At 33.9% G+C, this 11741-nt stretch overlaps 1 protein-coding gene across 1 annotated transcript; it reads left to right on the top strand.

Annotated features, from left to right (window-relative positions):
• The first annotated feature begins 344 nt into the window (after positions 1-344).
• LOC127720864 (uncharacterized) lies at positions 345-11580 on the top strand. Its single transcript, XM_052227611.1, has 7 exons — positions 345-468; positions 658-747; positions 9834-9962; positions 10134-10208; positions 10383-10511; positions 11020-11136; positions 11440-11580. Exons 1-7 carry the CDS (start codon positions 349-351, stop codon positions 11578-11580), a joined length of 801 nt encoding a protein of 266 aa, XP_052083571.1. The 5' UTR covers positions 345-348.
• The last annotated feature ends 161 nt before the right edge of the window (positions 11581-11741 follow it).

Below are 11741 nucleotides of genomic sequence, written 5' to 3'. Positions count from 1 at the left end.
TAAAACCCCACACTGAAAAGTACAGTTTAAAAGATCATCTTATAAACACAATTTTATACACGAATCCAACGGTTATATTTAAGAATAAAACATTACACCAAGTTTAAAGTTTGTGTTTATTATAAAATATAAGTAAATAGTTTTATTATTTCTGGTAATTCCTTCAAGTTAACACAGTGAAAAATGATTTTTGCATGTTGAACGTACAGTGACAAATATTACATGCATATACTGGACAATAACACTCAACCTTTTGTTTATTTATACTTGAATAATTTTTTTTATTGTACTGTTTATGTTTAGGTTGCAAAGTGTAATCTAACTAAAGAGGAAAAAAAATTTCTAGAGATGGCTCACGTGGATGTAGAGGAAGATGATGACGACAACAATAACTTGACATTAAATGAAAACTTAAAATCAGAGAAAATTAATGGAATTACTGATGCAGAACCCGGGGTTGTTAATCAGGTATTAAAATAGTTGCTTGTTTATATAAAATAAATTAAAAATAATGGAACTTGTAAAACAAAATATTTCACTAAAGTGGGTTGTCAATTGCACACAAGTCGTAAATAAGATTTTAAATATATCTATTACTTGTTATCTTATATTGTACCAGTGTATTATAAAGATTTCACATGAAAAATGTCTTTGTAGAAAAATAATGAAGACCAGCAGTCTGAGATGATAGATAATAAATTAACCACTGATTCTGCAACAATTGGTGCATTAAGTACAAATTCTGAGGTGAGTGCGAAAACCTTGTTCTATTTAAAAGCGCAATAATGATATAAATATTTCTATTAAACAACAAATTAAAACATTGCATAACATAAATTTGTATGTTTAAAATAAGTTAAAATTCCTTCTTGTTACAATACTTGATTTATAAAACATTTTAATAGAGTAGTTCAGGGAAAGCGTGTTCGCGACCTAGAATTCTGAGTGGGTCAAGCGTTTAATTAAAATTCATGCGAGAATATGCGAGATTTGGATGAACTGGGGGCAAAGTCATTTGGTCCAAATCAATATTCGATGTTAAGGATGCCCGCCGCTTTCCCGTTTACCTGTGAAGTCGTTGAGTGTCATCTGTTTTTTGGTTTATGTTTATGTTTATTAAAGTAAAAAAAATATTGTGTAGAATTTCGAGACCTAGTGTTTGAAAATAACGGGAGAAAATTGGGAAAGAAATTTGAAGGAAACTTGAAATTTACCTTGCAAATAACCAAAACGAAATTTTTGATAAAGAAGGAACGAGGGTCTACAAGTCCCTGGAAGCTTCCAAGAACTTCGAGGAAGTTTATGTGCAGAAATATCATCTTTGGAGATTGAGAATAATTTCCTGATACATGCTGACGTAATGGCATTAATTGCCAAAACAGTATATCATTCAACGGTGACACTGCATAATTTATTCTCTTTGGCTTGTGTCGGTCGGATATAGATAAACAGTTTAAACCATATGATTGTCATGTAAAACGGAGCTTTTTGAAAAGTTGTTTCTTGTCATAACACAAAGCTAGTTGATATTATGCGAAGTATTCAATAAACTATAACCATGGCTTCATAAATGTTATGTTTTCAATATTGTATAAATAGTCTGATCGTTTAACCTTGGAATAGTATATACGTTCCTTGTTCAACCCATAATAAAAAAGTTCCCATAAAAACAAACAGCTATGTACAGTTCGTCGTATGGAATTTTAATAACTCTTAGAAAAAAGCCACACCCACTAATAAGCTATACAATGTCTTTACTCGGACTGTTGCATTTTGAACAAACAAGTGAAAAGTCAAGCGCAATGTAGAACAAAACAGTTTCAACATTCATATATCATTATCATGATCTTGACCTGCATGGATATGCATTTAACTTGCAACTGGACGATTAAACAAAACGGTTATTGATGACTGCATGAAAAACTTTAACCTTAGACAAAACCTGAATTTAACTGTTAAGGAAAAACGAAGTCCATTTAGTAATAAAATACGGAGAAATGAAAATAAATATTTGCAAAATTTTGTCCTGGATACTGTATTTTGTTCATAAAGAAGCTTAAGTCCCAATTTCCCGAAATTCCATTATGTTTGACAAAGATTTTGATGTTAAACAAAACTTTAACCACAGACTGAACCTAAATGCTGACGCAGCCGGCGTTACCGCTGACGACGGAATCTAGGATCGCCAAGTCTCGCTTTCGCGAAATAAATTTCTCAAGCTTGTCAAAAACAAAGAAGTATGTCAAAAGATCCAAGTAGGCAGTTATTTCACTCATAAATCTTGAAGATCTCCTTGCTTTCGACAAGACGACAATCATTGTTTTTTTTTGTCTAGGGGGGGTGTACTTTTTTCTAAATTAATTGTAATATAACAATATTTTTTTTCACATTTATTATCATTTTTCTACCTATTAACGTGAATTTTCTGACACAAAAATAAATATACAACAGAACTGTTCATTCAAAGTATGTAATCAAATGCCAAACTATATATATGTGTGAACATTTACTTTCTGAAGATATAAAAAAATATATAAAGTATCTTTTATTCTGTTTAAGATCTTATAAAATCTCATTGAAATTAATTAGATATTCTGCATACTATATTATGTATGCTTCACGATAAGACAAGATAAAATGCTGAACGACCCAGATCCCTCCTTTCAAAATTGTCAATATCTGATGCATTTGAATTCAGCACGATACCTTTATGTAAATTTAATACACGCATGCAATCAGGGCTAGTATTTTGAACATATGTTTTAACGGTAACTGTCAGAACATGATTATAATTATTAAGGGTATATTAATTTTGTCTAACTGTCGCCTGGTGAGATACATAGTTTAAGGTAAAACTTCATGATACCATATGGCCTAGGTGTTGATTGACTTTTATTTTTATGACCTAAGATATGGTAATGAAATAGCACCCGTAACTTGTTGAATATATCTGCTAAGTGAACATCACAGCATGAATCTGTCCATTTTTGCGTGAAGGTGACACGCAAAGTCAGGTGACATATCAAACCGTTTCTTTTGTAATTAAGATTAATTATCATATAACAGTCAAAATAGTCTGTTTTAATCTGTCAGTGTAATCAACCACTTTTTATAAATAATCTGATTACAGTAATAACGATGCCGATCTTATAAATCAATAAACTGATAATGCCCCCAGTTCATCAAATCTCGTATTAGGCGAGCGCCAAAACAAGGATTCGGAGGTTTTTAATGCACATACCTAACACACGGCTATATGATATATCATTTGAAAGGTTTTTTATCGTACATTCAGAATTGCCTGGTCGTCAAATTGGGAAATGGTCACATTTTTCTAAAAACGGCAAAAAATGGAAAAAAATATATGTCATAATTTGACGATATTGTTCGAAAAATGCAGTTTTAAAAACAAATTCATCTGCAATATAATATGAAATATATCATTTGATAAACTATAGTCTATCTAATTTTTGTTTCTGAAATAAAATTTAAAAAAAAAGTGTTTAAAATGAAAAAATCTCGTATTTTTGTGAAAATCATAATTTTTACGGGTATTGACGCAAAACGCTCGGTAATATTTAATTTTGCATCGAAAACACACAAATTCTATTGGTTTTATATTAATAACATATATAACTAGTTTTTTAAGTTCTAATGTCTCGCCTAGCATGTTTTTTATACCGACAAAATATTGATAAAACTATATTAAAACATATCGTAAAACTGCTTTAAAGCGCACATTTACCATGTTTACAGCACAGTTAAAAATATATGTTATTTTGGTCTCCTGTTAGTTCGACAGTTATAAATACATTATGATTTAATTGTCTTAAGCTTGCCAACCACGTCAAGGTCGAAGATCACTAGCAAGTTTTTTTTTTTTTTTTTTTTTTTTTTTTTTTAACTACCACTTTCATCGCATACGGAACTTAAGTATACAACCATTTATTTCAGCTGGTAGAGTGATTACAAAAACACAAAATTAATAATAATATACATATTTACATTGAATAACATTGAGGCAAATTAAAATTTATGTTGCCCCTTCGCTCAAATACTCTTTCGTTAGTCAATGATATCGTTTTCATCTTCATCATCGTCATTCATTTGATCTTCGAGGTCGATGTCCTCTTTAGAATATATATTTTGGCAGGTATCTCTACCCTGACATGGACAAAGCTCAGTGCAAGACATCTGCTGCTCTCGGCAAATACATGACTTGCTACATATATATTTCCCCTTGCAAGAACATATTAAATCTTGCAGGAAATCGGACGTCATCATGCCTAAAAAGTAGACTGGATCCGGGCCATGTGAACTCTTTTTCCATCCGTATTCATAAGGAGACAAAGGATTTGGGTGATCGAGATGTGAGGACATACAAATTTTCGTTTGAAGACATGACCGCAAAACATGTTCTTTGAATGCAGGTTCGCTTGGTGGCAATCGCAACAAACTTGTGTCTTTGCATGTTGCAAGTTTAACACGTAACTTGTTTAAGTCAACATGTGATGAAGCGAATTTGTCTTTTGGGTCATACAAGCTTGAAATAAGCTCTCTGGCTGCTGACAACGATGTGGAAAAATCCATCTTGTCAAAGTTTTGGAGATTTGTAAACTTACTCGGAGATTTTCTTATCAACTTGAATACAGTCTTTTTGCCAAACCCAAATATAGCGGAAGTGGTATCACAACCAGTTAAAGCATGAACTGCAGGGAGAATGTTAGCTAGTAAAGGTGAAAGAGATTTACTTAACTCATGGATTGGTATGTACCTTCTACAGTCCCTAAGAGAATTAGTTGACCCCGTCAAAAACCACATTTGTTCAGTCGACACAAGAACCTTGAAATAATGAACACAGAGCACAAGAACATCTGTATCGGAACACTTGACTATGATTCGTCCCCTTATATTCAACTGCTGAAAGATTTTATCAGAGTGTATAACATGAAGCAAGATTCTTGTGTCTGCTTCTTCGTGCGAACAGAAAAGGTCTGGGAGATCGATTACATGCTCATTAGAGAGTTGTCGCACTATTTCTGGATTGGAAAATGCACCGGCAAGAACTAAACATTTATTTTCCTCCTGGAACATATCAGACAAATTGCGGCTCAGATAATCACCAAGGAAAGTAATCAGAGCTTGCTTGTTTTTGTTGCTTGATAGAAATTTTTTCCAGTCTGGAACAGTTCGGCCTTCAGCGATATGATAAACTTTTTGCGTAGTTGTTGTTGCCGATCGTCTATGACGCTCTGCTGATTTTATGGAATGTTCAGTGTCATAGCGATCGGAGACATCAACAACCTTGTCTGTGAATCGGAAGCATGATTGTACCTGCATAATGTAAGATTTGGCCAAGTCTCCAAATGTGGACATCCTTTTAACATCAAATGACTGAACTAAGCTCATGCCATCTCTTATTAGTACTGTAGCACTGTGGTCGAATGGAGGAATGTTAGGGACTGATCCTACTAAATATTCCAATTCATGGGCAAGATCAGACTTATTTGTCTTCCTCATAGTTCCATCGTCATGAAATAATGCAGTGGGAATGGGACAAATTGGATAGGATAAAACAGTTTCCACAGATACGTCATCTCTACATTTAGTTAGAGATAGTGCACGTCTAAACACAAGCTCGGGATTCAAATGACCTTTTACAACTTGCCCAGATTTGCATTTTAGTTGTACTTTGGGGTTCATATCTTCAAAGGTCTTCAGTCCTGATCTTTGGATGGGATGGTAAAAGCTACCTGCCTTGTCTGTTGATAGAGATGACTCAACAAATATCTTCATTTTAGTTCTTCCAGTTTCAACTGATTTTAACAGTGAATCTTCAATATCGTGACTTGCATGGAGACCAGTTGAAATGTTAATAAGCTGACGGGGGTGATTATCAACGTCAAATGGATTTGTCATGTTTTCTGTAATATAAACAATTAGATCTTGTACATGTTTTTCATCCCTTTTCATTGCAGCTGGTTTTGCTTCATCGTGACATTGATCATCAACCTGGACAAGACACGCACGTGCTCTCATTGCCGATGTTATCTGACTAAGCACATGCCTTGTAAGATTCCATCTTATCAATGAAGCCTTCTTCCTTGTTAAACCAACAATGCCACCGTCTCCTTTTGAATCTTTTATCACTGTTTTTTCTGTTGCCATGTCGCTCCAAACGCCATTGAACGATCCAACTTTTTGACGAACAGAGAAGAAACCCATCGAAAAAAGACCTTCTGCCTCAGTTGGCAAGTTTAGCATATCTAAAAGGTAGACAGGAGTCCATCTGGAATAATTGTTTTTGTTGGCTACAAAGAAGTAAGGAAGCATTGAGAAAATAGAATGCAAATGAAGAGACCAAAGGCCATTTCTTTCAGCTCGGATATTTATCAGCATAATTTCTAAAGCTTGTAGTAGCATATCCCAATAACGAAATGTAGGAGAAACATGACCACCCCATTCTCGAAACTCGTTCATTTTTGACCCAAGGTCGTCATTCAGAGCTTTTTCTAGACTCTGAAGCATGTCAAATGTACGGTCATTACTCGTAAAACTATCATGACACTCTGTGAGGCCTGCAAAAATGCTTTCAGGGATTTCTAAACACTTTTGTTGTCTGATCCAAACAAAGAACGAACAGATCCAAAGTGTCTTTAATGTCTCATAAAGGAGTGTGAGTCCTCTAACTGCACGGTTGAACTGTTTTCCTTTCCTGAAAGCATTTGGTCTACCGTTGCAGCTGCATACACACCGGAATCAACTAGCAGGTCGCGGAGACCACCATCTCCCCATATCTTACCTATTGATGAAATAAAACACGATAGGGTATGAAAGCCACCAAGACGTAAAATGTGTGATTTAAACTCAGAAGGTCTATCCCATTTTACCTGTTGTGCCACTGCGTACAATTGTAAATCAAAAGTTTGAATAGAAAATGGTTGACCAGCCTTCTGGCACATATCAGCACACCTTTTCATTGTTGTATACACAGTGCCCATGTCGGAAGCTTTTGCGTCAATGATTGGCGGATAGCTGACAACATGATAAGTGGTACTAATATTCGAGATCTGCTTATTGAATCCAGTCCAGAATGGAATTTGTTGTCCTTCAAACGAAGGTTGTTTGTATGGAAGGTCAACAATAGTCCTTGATAAATTTCTAAGGAGCACCCAGATAAGATCAGAGGTTTCAGCATAGGGAAGTACACACGCAGAAAGCTTTGAATAAACGTCACTCTTGCGGCTAGGTTCAGCTCTTTGCTTCGGCTTTGTAAAGGGAGCACATGTGGTAAGGGAAAATACTTTCTCGTCTATTGGCAGGGTTTTTATGCGACCTCGGGCGACTTTTTGGTGTTCCAGATGCTCAGTTTCACCATTTATCTCCTCACATACCTGGAATACCGCTCTTGCCATTGAATGGAAAGTATCCTTTCCATCAACTGTTTCTGCATTGATGTCGACATTATCAGCTCCTTCATGTATGACTGAGACTGTGCCGTTATATTGGCGAACTCCACTGGGGATGTATGTATTGTTTTGAACTTGAGATAATTCAGAGCACGCAAGGCTTGTAAGGTATCGCCTTACCTCATGATATGATGCACAAAATCCATGCGAATGTAATGTCTCGATCAAAGCTTTCGAACCATGCATATGATGTAACTGTAATGCAAGGCCAATGTAAAGGGGTGATAAAGCTTTTTTGTGCAATGAAACTATACATTCAGATAAAGCTAAGCTTTTCCTTATACTTTCAAATGGAATGTCAGATAAATGGTTTTTGATATCTACTTGGCTGTGAGAGTCATCGATAAGCCAATTTATAAAGCCAGTCAAAACAGAAGGCACAGTCTCTATAGATTTCGATAAAGACATTTCATCAACTGAAGGATAAGTATCCATAGGGACAACGGCATTTTTAATCTCACGTCTGAGAATTGAAGCAGCTGAATATAATATTTGGTTTTCGTCGGTTTGGTCGTTTTTTGAAGTGCATGCAGACATCTGCAGTTTAGTAAACTTTGTTTCGGCCTTGAAACGAATAGCAGTTCTAACTGCCTCGGGCAATGTGAGAGAACTACTATATACGAAGTTAGACTCCCCTTGACCGTGATTTACATCAACCACAATATGTTCTCGAAAGTGATTTTTTAATCTGAGTTGAAGTCTATAAGAAGTGTATTTAGATGATACGTCTTCTGGCAGAAATGATTTATATTTAGAAAGGAGATAAGACAAGGAGAACACCACTTTGTGAACGAACAATTCTTCGCTGATAGACTCAACAAATGAGGTAAATGCTTTATCGTGCATGGTACCAGTATTATTTTCATTGGTTTCTGCTTTAATTTCTTTTTCTCGCAAAAGGTATTTTGTTATGCAACCAGAGTGATATAAAGCATTTGATGTGAAATCTTTATCTGCAATTTGAAAGAGCATTTCATTGTCAGCATGTTTAGTTGCTGTTTCAAAAAGGCTTTGAACCCTCATAGACGAGGAAACACGATGAAGTTTTCGATCTTTTTTAAAGGTCTTGTTTTTACAAAAGATACAACACAAAAAATCTTGTGATAGCCTAGATCTAGTAAGGATATTTGGAGATGAACATGAACTTGTAGTTTCTGCTTGAGACTGCTGTTGCTGAACTTTTGCAGCAGATATACGACTTGATGGAGACGGTAGGTTGTGTTTGCTTGTATATGGCCTGTAACAAGTTTTGTGATATTTTATGTTGTTCATAATAATGTCATCTAATGTATCAACCTCACTCAAAAACAACCTAAACACATCATCTTGTCTTTGCCTTACAGCATTCATTAAGGTTGTAAAACCTCTATCAGTTGTCATACTGAGAGTCTCTTGTGTAATATTTTGACATATTATACAGCGTTGCCAATTTATGGACATGCGACCGCGCTTCATTGGAGGTGGCGCACATTTCACAGGACTTAGACACTCATCCATGATGAGTAATTGTGATAATATTTAAGAATATACTATTCTACAAAATGCAGTCTGCTGCTTACATATCACATACCAATATCGTTAGTAATGCTTAAAATGGTCTTTCGTTAACACATATACGAATATCTATTTAGTAATATGTTAAAACACGACTTGTGTTTTGGCAACTCAAATGTTACCTGTGCATATTAGATACTCGATTTATATAAATTTTGAGCGTCTGGGATGAACACGATACAGATCCGGAATACCGTTTAATAATGCAGATTTTAGAGAAGTCGTCAAACATTTATTATCCATCATTGAGCTTCGATGTGTGTCGCAATCTTTTCAAGGTATATGGAATTTATAAAAACAAAACATATCAGAGTTTTAATAAGTCATTGACACCGACAATCTTAAAAAATATGGTATTTTTTTTACATTTGAGAGTTGGTCTGACAGATGACTCTGAATTAACTAATTTTTCATAAAATCTTCTTTTTTTTGGATTCGATGTCTTTTTAGAATGTAGTCAAAGCTATCTTAGATAAAAATGAATAATATATTTACAACAATGCCGATATATTCAATGTTAAATGTCACCGTATAATCCAAAGTATTTCGACATGTCTGTGTTCTCGTGAGATTTGCAAGAAACGTGACCATAGGGAACTTTGACGACCACCCAAATCGTATGCTCTAGAAGTTTTTCTTTCAATTGATACCAAAATTAGCTGTGTGTTAGATAGGTGCATTAAAAACCTTAACGAGAGGCTTTTTCTCAAATCGGCGCTCGCCTATATCTAATCAGTCGATAACGCAAAATCACGATCGATCTTGCACATGCGCATTGTTTCCCTGAACTAGAGTATTGCATAATTATAGATTAACAGTGAAAGTGTGCATAAAAAAGCTCAAGAAATTATCAGAATGGATGCAGAAAATGATTATCAGGAATTTGTTGAGTCGTTGTGGAACACAAGAATTACCAACATGATCAATGAAAGTGAATCGGTATGTTACATAACTGTTTATTTTAATTGTTTTCAAATTAAGTCATTTTTATTTACAATTATAATTTAATTGTAATAAGGTTAAAAAAAATTGTAATGGAAGATAAAGTACTTGGAATTTGTGTACATAGTACTTGTTTGTGAATGATTATTTGTTTTCTTTACATTTCAGGTAATAACAGGAAATGAAACTATAACTAGCAATGTGCATTATATGCAGCCCGAAAATGGCGTTGAAAATGTCGAGGTAAGTATTGCTAAGATGTTTTGATCACTATTAAACGTTTAGATTGGGTAATTGGATTACATTTGAATTTTTAATTCTGAAAAAAAGTTCAATTGGTCACAAAATTTTGTAAATCTTATTATACTTTTAAAATTAATACCCTATTTAAAAATACAAATATTTCTGTCGTTTTAGGTAAATAATACCGTACAGACTTCTAACAGATCGAATGAAATGATACCGTCACAACAGCAGCTCCAAATGTCTCAGCCACTGCAAGATATCACAAATTCACAAATGATGCGCAATACAAGTTTACATCAAGTACGTAAATTTTATAACTTTTAAAAAAGTAGCTCTTAAAAATACAGCCTAAACACTATCAATTTCAATGGTATTTTTAAACGAAATTTATTTCTTTTTTACTGCATGGTGTGTGTTTAGGTATTACGAGTAATTATTCAAACACTTCATACAAATGTAAATAACTATTTATTCATGCGTACTAAGCGTTGTAAATAAGGATCTATACTTACTTAATAATTAATTTTGTTTTAAAAAGTTAGAATACAAAAATGAGAAGATGTAGTTTGATATCCAATGAGACAACTCACCACTAAAGACCAAATGATATAGAAGTTTAGAGCTATTGGTCATAGTACGGCCTTTAGAAATGAGCAAAACCTATACAACATTGTCAGCTATAAAATGTCTCGTAAAACCAATGTAAAACAAACCAAAGGAAAACACCAACGGCGTAGTTTGTGTACAAAATGTTATGTACGCTTAAAAAATATAGAATATTATTAAACCATTTCTTATTTGCTTTCAGTCAGAAGTTAGCCCATATTATAAAGACCTGTATGCAAGGAGATTCATACAACATACTGATTCTGGTATGCCAGGCTTTAAACGCCGTCACTTGGAAACCGAAATCTATATGTCTGAAGTAAGAAACTTATTTATTGTGACAAAATATAAATAAGAATCAAGGTGAACAAATAGAGTGTAATCTATTATTTGTTGGTTACGTACTATTGAATGCTAAATCAAAGTATTATGACACTTTTAAGCAAAAAAAACATAATATTTGCATTAATAGCGAAATTTTTATATTTTAATTAGGGACTTTGTTTAATTCATAATCACTTGAACAATTTTTTTAATGATTGTTTCAATTTGTTACATTTGTTATTTTCATGCTTTGATTTAATGTTATATTTTATTGTAACTTTATTTTTACGCTTTTCAGAATCGTGAAGAATGGGACAGTAGCATGTATCCGGAGGAGTTGTTCCCCAAAAAAGTATCCAAAATTACAGAAATGCAAACCTTTCATCCTGCAGTTAATGAAATTATTGACTTAAAACCAAATTCAGCTCTATCAGCGTGAACAAACGTTTTTCTTTCAGGATATTGGAAGAAAGGACTTGTTATAAACATTGAAAATGACGACAGTAAGGGGAAGGTATATACCTTAAAAGAGCTTGAAAATGGCAAAATTCATCAAGTTTCTAAATATCTAATTCGTCCAAATTTGATTTAGACAATTAT

The sequence above is a fragment of the Mytilus californianus genome, unplaced genomic scaffold, assembly GCF_021869535.1.
Source record: "Mytilus californianus isolate M0D057914Y unplaced genomic scaffold, xbMytCali1.0.p SCAF_11, whole genome shotgun sequence".
NCBI lineage: Eukaryota > Metazoa > Mollusca > Bivalvia > Mytilida > Mytilidae > Mytilus > Mytilus californianus.
Note: the sequence above shows the minus strand (reverse complement) of the source record. Positions and strands in the feature narration are given on the sequence as shown.

Bases quoted from the DNA above. Each gene is read 5' to 3' on its own strand.
- LOC127720864 (XM_052227611.1), top strand. From the start codon at position 349: ATGGCTCACGTGGATGTAGAGGAAGATGATGACGACAACAATAACTTG. The intron at 10,512-11,019 runs GTACGTAAATTT...ATTTGCTTTCAG, and splicing joins GCAATACAAGTTTACATCAA to TCAGAAGTTAGCCCATATTA. The intron at 11,137-11,439 runs GTAAGAAACTTA...TACGCTTTTCAG, and splicing joins CCGAAATCTATATGTCTGAA to AATCGTGAAGAATGGGACAG.